Source organism: Somniosus microcephalus, chromosome 5 (assembly GCF_052327205.1).
Source record: "Somniosus microcephalus isolate GS21.2 chromosome 5, FLI_Smic_1.0, whole genome shotgun sequence".
Lineage (NCBI taxonomy): Eukaryota > Metazoa > Chordata > Chondrichthyes > Squaliformes > Somniosidae > Somniosus > Somniosus microcephalus.
The window spans coordinates 22,480,017-22,491,629 of NC_140991.1; the positions used below are offsets into that span (position 1 = coordinate 22,480,017).

The 11,613-nt window shown below is 46.6% G+C and overlaps 1 protein-coding gene across 1 annotated transcript in view; it reads left to right on the forward strand.

Moving 5' to 3' along the window:
• vipr1b (vasoactive intestinal peptide receptor 1b) overlaps positions 1 to 9,245 on the forward strand; it is a 90,984-nt gene extending 81,739 nt beyond the window's left edge. The window contains exon 13 of the mRNA XM_085987419.1: positions 433 to 9,245. Within this exon, the coding sequence (XP_085843545.1) occupies positions 433 to 621 (189 nt within the window). The 3' untranslated portion in view covers positions 622 to 9,245. The remainder of the gene's footprint in view (positions 1 to 432) is intronic.
• Positions 9,246 to 11,613: the final 2,368 nt, after the last annotated feature.

An 11,613-nucleotide genomic window follows, 5' to 3' on the forward strand; every position in this document is an offset into this window, starting at 1 on the left:
GGTTACGAACAGTGTGGTTCAGCCTCAGACAGATGCTCGGGAGAGGGATGGAGTCGGTAGCTAGGGCACGGAGTTTGTGGTCAGGAAGGACTTCTTCAGACAAAGGTGGTTAAAATCCAGAACTCGCTCCTCCGAAAGGCTGTGGATACTGGGGGTCAATTGGAGCTTTCAAGAGTGAGATCGATAGATTTTTGTTAGGTCGGGGTATCGGGAGATGGAGCAAAGGTGGATAAATGGAGTTGAGGTACTAATCAGCCGTTATCTAATCAAACGGTGGAACAGGCTCGAGGGGCTGAATGGCCTACTCACGTTCCCATGTTCCTTCAAACCGATGGAGGAAAATCCGTCGAAAAGACCCTTCTGTTTGAAGAAATGACTGTAATCAGAATTGTTCATTTTGCTCATTTGTTTTTTATTGTCATCCGTGAATAGGTTCAGTCCGAACTGAAGAGGAAATGGAGGCGATGGCACATTGAGAGGTACGTGGGAGGAGACTTGAAGTACCACCACCCTTCCATAGGCAGCAGTGGGACCAACTGCACCACCCAGATCTCGATGCTGGCCAAGTGCAGTCCCAAGACCAGATCTTCAAGCTGTCAAGCCGAGTCTTCCATTGCCTAGCGGGAGGTGCCTAACCTTGAGAGTTCATTTTAAACTTTAAATCCCATACATGACGAAAAGGAATTTTAAAAAAAAAACACAGCGAAACTTCGTACCACCGAGTTGATTTGAAAAACCAGTTTGAAGCAAAGTTCTCCAAGAAACGGGAATTGCATATTATTTCCTTTCTAAGAATTGCCATGGTAAGAAGGTAAGGCAGTCATCTTCAGATGGGTCAAGATTGGTAATGAAGACAGTGGTCATGTACTGCAAACCAATTCCAAAAGACGTCAATGATTGAGTGACTAATGGACGAAGTTAAATTATTGTACATATAAACCTGGATTTAAGATGCCACTCACTGAAACAAAATGTAAGGTCCCAGCTTTGTCCTGTAAAATTATTTTCATTTTAGTCATTCCGTTTTCCCACGAGTTAATGCAGATATCAGGGAGTATGACGTTGGGACATACAAACTGAAGTCGGGCTAATTCTTATTCATGTTATTCCTTACACAGTCCCTGTTCTGACTTGGGGTGTTTATGGCTTTGAATAATTTTTTCGACTTCAGTCAATCAAACAATTGTATAAAAGTCAGACATTTTTTTCTTAACACTTTTACCCAATTTATGGTTGTAGTATTGGTGATTTTCAGTAACGTAATAGGGGCTGGTTGGGTTAGCACACTTGACCTATCAGCTCTGGGACCTGGGTTTAGTTACAACCTGGACTAATGTGATAAAAGTATATCTTATGGGGTTGGGAAATCTCAACCTTTTTATTATTGACAAACCGAAGCGAAAGACCAGTCACTAATAGAGCCGAATCCAAAAGATTCTGCTGCTATCATTGACAGCCATGGCTCAGTGGGTAGCAACCTCGTCAGAAGGTTGTGGGTTCAAGTCCCACTCCAGGGACTTGAGCACAAAAATCTAGGCTGACACTCCAGTGCAGTACTGAGGGAGTGCTGCACTGTCGGAGATGTCGTCTTTCGGATGAGAAGTTAAACCGAGTCCCCCTGACTGCTCTCTCAGGTGGGTGTAAAAGATCCCGCGGCACTATTTGGAAGAAGAGCAGGGGAGTTCTCCCCGCTGTCCTGGCCAATATTTATCCCTCAATCAACATCACTAAAACGGATGGGGGGAGAAATTCAGTATTGCCCCGTTTGGGGCGCGATTATCGGCCGGGCGCAAAGTTTAGCGCCTGGCGCTAATTATCGCTTCCAACTGCAAACTTGGCTTCTATCGCCCCTGGAGGTGATTGGAGCGCAAAATCAGGCGCTACACACCTCTCTTAAGGCGCTAACGCCGAGGAGCGAGGCGCTACCTCAGAGCGCTGGCAATGCTCATGTGATGTCAGTCAGCAATGGAACACAGACACACTGTCGCCGGCCAGTTCTTAAAGGGGCAGGTCGATCTTGCTCTCCATCCACACCCTGCTCATTGCAGCCTTGAATCTCGGCCTGGAGAGACCTGTACATCAAATCTGTTGGAAAGAACAATGGAGAGGCCCAGGGAAAGAGCTCAGAGTGCAGCCCCCATAGTCTTCTAAATCGATGCAAGGAAGATCAAATCAAAAGAACCTGCAAAGTGCTGCTCAGTACCCAAAACTCCTCAACACAGCTTTGAATATCTCCTGCAGTCTCTCTCACTCAGAATGCGTGGTGCAAAAATTTCGCTGACAGAAAAAGGCAGGAAGCGGTCGCCTTTAAATAGCGCTCCCCCAGTCCCTTCCTAACTGCAAAACGCTCCCTTCAACCTGTCATTGCTAGCGGCAGGTGGTAAGACAGGGGGCACCACTCGATATCCGGTCCAGGGCGCTACCGGGGCGTTGCACGCTCGACTGACGTCACGATCTGCGGGCGCAGGAGATCATGGCGGTAGTGTTTGGCGCCACCGCAAAATGTCTAGTCAATTTCGTGAGCGGCGCAAGCATCGCCGCGCATGGGCGCTAGTTGCTTTGCGCCCCATTAGCGTCCTCTTAAAGCGCTAATGGGAGGCGCAAACCAACCAAATTTTTCCCCCCTTATCTTATTATCATACTGCTGTTTGTGGGACCTTGCTGTGCGTAAACGGCTGTTGCCATGTTTCCTACATTACAACAGTGACTACGCTTCAGTAAAGTACTTCATTGGCTGCACAGCGCTTTGGGATGTCCTGTGGTCAGGAAAGGCGCTGTAGAAATGCAAGTCTTTCTTTCTTTATCATGGAGCTCCGCGAGATACGGGTAGGGAGCACCTGACGTCGTAGCCCCATCTCTGACTCACACTTGCATCAAGCAAAGCTCTGTGCCGTAATAATACAAACATTAGCATTATATTTACAATCACGCTGGAAGATGCCACAAGGGTGACCAGTGGGGGAAATGGAAAAGAGTTCCATTGGTGCAATGTGCTCTGCTGAGGTCAGAGTTGGAACAGAGCAGGAATTCTATTCTGCACCTACTCTGGCCTCATTGATTGGGCTGGAGAGCCCTATTCATCCAAACCCACCTTGTGATCTGTACATGTACCTGAGATGGGAATGCTTTTTGCTGACAATGGGTGCCAGTAGTAGGAAAGTGTTCCGGTTCCCAGGACTAACATCTCTGGCCTGGATGAGCACAGCAACAGACTAAAGGTACCTTCGATATCATCAGAACTTAGTCAAAATCAATTGAAGAACACTCTGAATGTGTAAATGAATTAAGAAAAGAATCAGAGGAATGGCCATAGATGTAAGAACCCATTTGTTGAAGGACATGTTTTTACTATCAGCTAAGCAGAGACGAGCGTCTATCTCAATTAGTGAAATCTGCTGATATTGTGTTCCATGCTGCCTTTAGTCAATCTATGTGTGAAAGTGAATGTACTGTGTCTATAGATCAACTTAATGACTATTGTACATAGGCATCATTGTCCATGGGTACATACAATTGTCATGTTAATTTGCTTTGCAATGAATGTACTTTCTCTTGCTGCCATGACAGCTGATTGTAAATACCAAAGTAGAGTTCCTTGTACAAAGTTTGTCCTTTGCTATATATTAAGGTTAGGATTGAGATTCCTGGCGATCAGGACCTTCTAAATTAGATACCAGCAACAGCTCAATGCTTCTTCAGAATTCTGCTGACGACATAGCCTCAAATTAAAACAGGACGCTCGTTGAAATGCTGTTGCCTTCAATACAGTGAGGTACCGATGTGCATGTTATGCTGACTCAACATGGTTTGTTGGTGTAACCCGCTACAAAAAAACATTGACTCCTTTCACAATGGCAGCTGAATGTGGCACGTAAATGCCACGATCCTCTGCGGCATGTTTCATTGAACACGACCAGAACAAGGACTGAGGTTCTATTCTCCTTGTGGTTAACGCGAGACCACTTCGAGACGTAATTATCAAAGACAAATGTTGCTCTTTATGAAAGACTACAACGAACTGCTGACGAATTATCAGAGTCGCTTGTCGTTTCTCAGCTGACCACTGAAGGAAGATTCTGAGCCAGGGTCTTGTGGCCGACTATTCAAAAGGTCATGGATGAAATATTGGTGAACAGCGCAACAAACTCACAATTTCTCGACTATTTCGAAAGTCGTTTAATGAATCTAAGTCTTGTCGCTTTGTAACTTGCATTGGTGAATGTCAATTTTATATGTTATAAAAACAGAACATGCTGGAGAAACTCAGCTGGCCAGGGCAGCATCTGTGAAGAGAGAAACAGAGTTAACGTTTCAGGTCGATGAGCTTTCGTCAGAACTGGGAAAAAAGCAGGAAATGGAACAGATTTTTAAGCAAGTGTAGGGGCTGGGAAATGGGGGAGGGGATGAAAGAACAAAAGGGAAGGCCTGTGATAGGATAGAAGGCGGGAGAGAGTAAGAGACATTGAGAGACATTAAGAGATATTCAAGGCAAAAGGAGTCAATTTTATGTTTTCAGACTGGTTGAAGGATATGATGAGAAGAGGTGGATCTGTGTAAAAGGATGGGCCTGTTGGGTGCACTGGCTCTGTTCTTCTAAAGCACTACGTTACAGTACCCATATCGCCACAAGTCTCTCGGGTGGTCCCAAAGCAATTCACGAGCTGTTTTATGCTGGGAACTGGGTGTACAAACTAGGGGGGGCGGGGGAGAGGAGAATTCATCCTGTTTATATGAGCTGAATCTGAACCCTGATCCCACCAGGGATCCAAGCGAGCCTGTCAATCTTCCACTGTGCTGTGCGGAGGTGACTGCCTCGGGTATCGGATTGACACGGAAGGCTAACTATTGGTTCCGACCTCCAGCGTCGAGATGTGTCATGTTGCAGCCAATTCACTTTTGCTTACCTCCTGCCCCTTCCCCCACAAGGAGGAGCGAAATTAGTTAGTCATGAGGCAACTGATAGGCATGTCTTTAGGTGGCCAGCAGGCTTTTCTTAACATTAGCTCTCCAGACGTGGACGTTGCTAGCAAGGCCGATATTTATTGCCCAGCCGTAGTTGCCCTGAGGTTAGATACAACTGAGTGACTCACTAGGCCACATCAGAGGGCAGTTAAGAGTCAACCATGTCGGTGCAGGTCTGGAGTCACATATAGGCCAGACCAGGAAAGGACGGCAGATTTCATTCCCTAAAAAGACATTAGTGAACCAGTTGGGTTTTAAACGACAATCCGATAGCTTCATGGTAACTTTTACTGATACCAGCTTTTTATTTCCAGTATTTGCAAAAAAAACTGAGTTCAGATTCTCAAAACGGCCGCGGTGGGATTCGAACTCTCGTTCTCTGGAAGTATTCCAGGAGCTTTCCTGAGTGGAGGAGTTAGCAGGGCAACTTACCATAAAATGTGTGAGTGCACGTCCTCCACCCTCCCGACATGCACGTGAACACGCAGAGGCTACCAGCCATCCAGGATTGCCCTGGCGTCACCAGGAAATTAAAGCTTAATCTCCCGGGGGCTGCCGCGAGCAAATCTCCAGGAGAAAAATCCTGGGGTCATTAAAAGAAAATTGTGGGTTTTTCATCTTTGCTTATTAGTTATAATAATATTGGAGATCGGAGGGATAAAAGCTGTGATGTAAGAAAACTCACTAAGCACTTGGTTTGAGTGTAAAACAAGGCTTTAATCAACTGTTTCACAACCATGAAATTCTAGTTACATCACTAGTTCCTGGTTACAAAAACGTCCTGGGCAAGCTGGGCCCACGCCCGAGTATTTATACTCCTTGGATGGCGCCACCAGCTGGCCGCCCAGTGTTATTTCATGAGTCATTTCTTCATGAATGATAAGATTCATGACAGGCTGTTTGACTGACAGCCAAGAATCATCCAATCGGGTAACACAAAGTCTGCTAAGGGGAGTCGAGGGATATGGGGAGCGGGCGGGAAAGTGGCGTTGAGCCATGATCTTATTGAATGGTGGAGCAGGCGCGAGGAGCCAAATGGCCGACTCCTGCTCCTATTTCTTATGTTCCTATGCTCGCTATCCAATTGGTGTAGGAAGGCGGGGCTGTATTGTCCTGCCGGTGAAAATCACACGGCACCTTACAGATTCCCGCCGGACTTTCCTCCCGTTAGTATCTGCAGGAAGGAAAATTGGGTGGGTTCTGTTGCCGGCATGCGACCCTGCGCCCCCCCAGGTTTTCCTCTCGCCGCTGCTCCGAGGCAATCCGCGGCATTAACGATGGAATCCTGCCCCTGCTGTAAGAACCCACCCAGTGGAGTGAATCGTAAACTGGAACGATACAGCACAGAAGGAGGCCATTCGGCCTGTCGTGCCTGTGCCGGCTCTTTGAGAGAGCTCTCCAATTAGTCCTGCTCCCCTGCTCTTTCCCCATAGCCCTGCAAATTCTTACTTTTCAAGTATATATGGACATTAATAAACTTGCAGAATTGGCATGTTATTGGCAAATGAACTTCAATATAGATAAGTGTGAGGTAATACATTTTGGTAGGAAGAATAAGGAGGCCACATGCTCGTGTCTAAATGGGGTAGAGGGATCTGAGGGTACAGATACACAAATCGCTAAAAGTAACGACACAGGTTAATAAGGACATAAACTCCAGTGCTTGGTTTACTTTTTTTTTATTTCTAGAGGAATATAATTGAAAAGTAGAAAAGTTATGTTAAACTTGTATCGAACCTTGGTCACACCACACTTGGAGCACTGTGCACAGTTCTGGTCTCTATTATAAAAAGGATATAGAGGCACTGGAGATGGTTAAAAAAATATTACTAGAATGATATCAGAACTGAGAGGTTACACCTATTAGGAAAGATTGAACAGGCTGGGGCTCTTTTCTCTAGAAAAGAGAAGACTGAGGGGTGAACTGATGGAGGTCTTTAAGACTATAAAAGGGTTTGATAGGGTAGATGTAGAGAAGATGTTTTCACTTGCAGAGGAGACCAGAACTAGGGGCCAGAAATATAAGAATTCAGGAGAAACTTCTTTATCCAGAGAGTGGTTAGAATGTAGAACTCTTTACCATAGGGAGTAGTTGAGGCTAATAGTATAGATGCATTCAAGGGGAAGCTATCTAGACACATGAAGGAGAAATGAATGGTGAGAGGGTGAGAGGAGGCTCGTGTGGAGCATAAACACCGGTTGGGCCGAATGGCCTGTTTCTGTGCTGTAAATACTTTGTTATGTCCAGTTCCCTGTTAAAAGTTACTATTGAATCTGCTTCCACCACCCTTTCAGGCAGTGCGTTCCAGACCTTAACAACTCGCTGCGTAAAATAATTTCTCCTCATCTCCCCTCTGGTTCGTTTGCCAATTATCTTAAATCTGTGTCCTATGGTTACCGACCCTCCTGCCACTGGAAACAGCTTCTCCTTATTTACTCCATCAAAGTCCCACATGGGAAGGTCAACCAGGAGCATCCTCAATGTGATTCTGTTCTTGAAACATAACGAGCATCGGGTGGGGGAGGTGAGGGGAGGTAACTAAAGGCTAATCTGCCCAGCACCTCAAGTGGTAAATTGTGTGATTTAACTCAGAAGGTGCAGTGACTCCTACAACGGGAGATCGTGTCAAGGGTGTCGCTGCGGAGGTCAGTGTGTTCTGATTATCTCCATCCAATTTTAATGAACAAAATAGAAATTGTACAGCCCTTCATGCCCGAGTTGCATGGAAAGCCTAGATCAGCAGTGCTATCTCATTAGTCATAGCAGCACAGAAGGAGGCCATTCGGCCCATCGAGCCCATGCCGGCTCTCTGTAGAGCAATCCAGTCAGTCCCATTCCCCTGCTCTATCCCCGTAACCCTGCAAGTTTATTTCCCTCAAGTGCCTATCCAGTCTCCCCTTGAAAACATTGAGTGTCTCCGCTTCCACCACTTCCGTCGGCAGCGAATTCCAGGTCCTCACCACTCGCTGTGTAAAAAAGTTTTCCCTCACGTCCCCCCTGTATCTTTTGCCCAAAACCTTAAATCTGTGACCCCTAGTCCTTGTACCATCAACTAGTGGGAACAGTCTTTCCCGATCTAGCCTATCCAAACCCGTCATAATCTTGTACAGCTCTATCAAATCACCCCTCAACCTCCTTTGCTCTAATGAAAACAAATCCAGCTTCTCCAACCTGTCCTTGTAGCTAAGATCCCCCATCTCCGAAACCATTCTGGTAAATCTCCTCTGCACCCTCTCAAGGGCCTTCACATCCTTCCTAAAGTGTGGTGACCAGAACTGGACGCAATACTCCAGTTGTGGCCTAACCACGCTTTATAAAAGTTCAGCATAACTTCTCTACTTTTGTACTCAAGACCCCTCATAATTTTGAGCACCTCTATCAAATCTCCTCTCAACCTTCTCTGCTCTAAGGAGAACAACCCCAGCTTCTCCAGTCTATCAACGTACCTAAAGTCCCTCACCCCTGGAACCATTCTTGTAAACCTTTTCTGCACCCTGTCTAAGGCCTTCACATCCTTCCTAAAGTGCGGTGCCCAGAACTGGACACAATTCTCCAGTTGAGGCCGAACCAGTGTTTTATAAAGGTTCATCATAACTTCCTTTTGTACTCTGTGCCTCTATTTATGAAGCCCAGGATCCTGTATGCTTTGTTAACCACTTTCTCAGTATGTCCCACCACCTTCAGGGACCTATGCACATGAACTCACTAACTCCCATCACGGCATCAATTGTATTTTGGATGAACCCAAAAGACTATTTTGCTGTTCCTCAATTAGCTTGCTTGTTCAATTTATTCCACCCATTCTTCATTCAGAGGAACAGGAGCGGGCTATTCAGCCCCTCGAGATTCAATTAGATGATGGCTGATCTGTACCTCGCCTCCATTTACCCGCCTTCGCTCCATATCCCTCGCTACCCTTACCCAACAAAATTCTATCGCTCTCAGTCTTGAATGTTGCAATTGATCCCCAGCAGTCACAGCCTTTTTTGGGGAAGAGAGTTCCAAATTCCCACTACCCTTTGTGTGAAGAAGTGCTTCCTGATTTCGCCCCTGAGTGGCCCGGCTCTAATTTTAAGATGGTGTCTCAGCCTCTGGTCAGCAGCAGCTGCAACTCCAGGATCCATTAGAAGTGGCCTAAGTAAGAGGCAATCTCTGCAGTCAGTTTGCGTTATGCCTGAACCGTGTTTATTATGTACCATTAGCCAGTGAAATGTGAAGCTGTGTGTAACATTTATTCCGAAATGCAAAAACAGCTTGTGAAGTAAATATGCCGTTCCAAGTGCCTAATGTGTGTTCATTTCTGTTCAGTTAGTTCCCTCGTTGACCAAGGGCCAATTTCTGATTATATTTAACCAGCTAGCTTTAAAAGCAATAAAAGTTGTACAAGTGTATTTCGCAATAACCCATTTTAAATCCCTCTCAAACTCTATGGGCTGGATTTTGATACTGGAGGCGTGTAGGAGGCGGGACTACAACTTTTGGGGTTGTAGTCTCGCCTCCATTGAGTTGTGGCCAACCCACTCGATTTTGACTTGATTGGCCTTGTTGAGCCCGCCCAGCGGGCTCAGCAGACCAATTAAGGGCCACCCGGCAAGAGGTGACGTCACAGATTGACATTTCATCTGTCAAGAGCTTTTGACAGATGAAATATCAGCGTTTGACAGCTGTTTGAAGCTGTCAAACACTGACAATCTGTACTCTAAGGTAATTCCTTCCTCTCAGGCTGATGTAGAGATCTCTCCAGAACAGAAAGCTGAATGCTGCAACTTTTGACAGCTTGCGGCCATTCTGCTTTCTGTGCCGGTGAGATGAGGGAATCCCGTGACCTGAAGGAAGGAAGGCTGTAAAGGTAAGTAAAACTTCTTTAAACACTTTACACACACCAAACACACTTACCTCTGCACTCATGCACCCATCACTCACCTGAACACCAGACATCTCGGACCCTCCAAGCCCTTCAGCCCGACGGTCCGCCTCGCTAACTTGGCATGGTTTGGAGCCGTTGGGAATCCCACACTTCAGGAATAAAAATAGGGATTAGGCTAAAAACTGCCTGTTAACTACCTGTTAACAGGCAGTTAATTGGCACTAATCCCCTTCCTGCCTCGGGGAGGCGGGTCCCAGTGCGGGTCAGGGACCCGCCTCCTTTGAAACTGGCATGGAGGCGGGATGGGTTCGTGCCGCCCAATTTCGAGATTTTAACCCCCCACACGCTTCCAATCCCGCCTCCATGGCTTAATGAAAATCGTGCCCTTTGGGTTTGTATTTTAACCCAACGCTTACTGCCCACCCCGCTGGCTGGGAAGTTAAGACCGAGTAGTTCGGTTTCCCGCTCCGAACTCGCCCCTTTACCGCCGCCTGGGATCTCAACCTTTGGTGGCCAGCTAAAGAAGGAGGGACCTCCTGAATTTGTGCAGGTTTCTACATATTTCTATCTCAATTCTTCACTCTGTATCTTCTCTTCCTGCCTCATACCTCCGGATTCCCCCTGAGCCTTATTCCTTGGTCACCTCACCCACATGCTGCCCCACCATCGGCCGACATGGGCCGGAATTTTCCCCTAAAAAAAAAGTGGGTTTGGTGCGTGGCAGGGGGGGCAGCTCAATTGTTAAAAATGGGATTCCCGACCTGATCCCGCCTCCAACCCGCCCACTTCCGGTTTCAACCGAGGCGGGACGAGGGGGGGGCGGTGGGATGGCAGGCGACCAGCCAGCTCTCAGGGAGCAGAACGTAAATTTAAATATTATAATGAGTCTGGAAGCCTCTTTTACCCCCTCCATTTTTAATTTAATGGCCTGTGAACGGGTTTGTCATTTGCACTCACGTGCTGGGCTCCACCATCATTGAGAATGGGGATATTCATGGAGCCTCCTCATCCCGTTAGTTGTTTAATGGTCCACCACCATTCACGACTGCAGAGCTTTGATCTGATCCATTGATTGTGGGATCACTTAGCTCTGTCTATAACATGCTGCTTCCGCTTTTTAACATGCATGTAGTCCTGTGTTGCAGCTTCCCCAGGTTGGCACCTCATTTTTAGATATGCCTCGTGCTGCTCCTGGCATGCTCTTCTACACTCCTTGTTGAACCCGAGTTGGTCACCTGGCTTGATGGTAATGGTAAGGTAAGGGATATGCCAGGCCATGAAGTTACAGATTGTGGTGGAATACAATTCTGCTGGTGCCCCACGAGATCTGTTCTCAATCTATCCCATTTAGCGGTGGTGTGATGTGCCTAATAACGGCCTGAATCCGTGAGGTTAAACCTTAAAACTAAAGGCTTTTATTAAGTAAGAACATGGCATCAAGTTAACACAGGGCAACCATCATTCATCACCGACCCAGCCCTTATGAGTAAGACCCAGCTCTTATAAGTAAGACTCACACCAATCAGGAGGATCCAGAGGGGCGGGGCTAGGGAGGAGCATTAGTGGTTACACCGGTAGAACATTCCAGACATTAACAAGTACAACAACAACAACAACAATACAAATGCCAGAACACAGAGTTATTTCATCACATTCACCCCCTGTTATAGATTCAGTCTGTCAGGAGATCTGATAATCCTCTGGGAACGACGTAACTCTTGCTGAGGCTCCTCCCGGAGTACTAACTCCGGTTCATTCGAATTCCCAGAATCATCAGTATTTT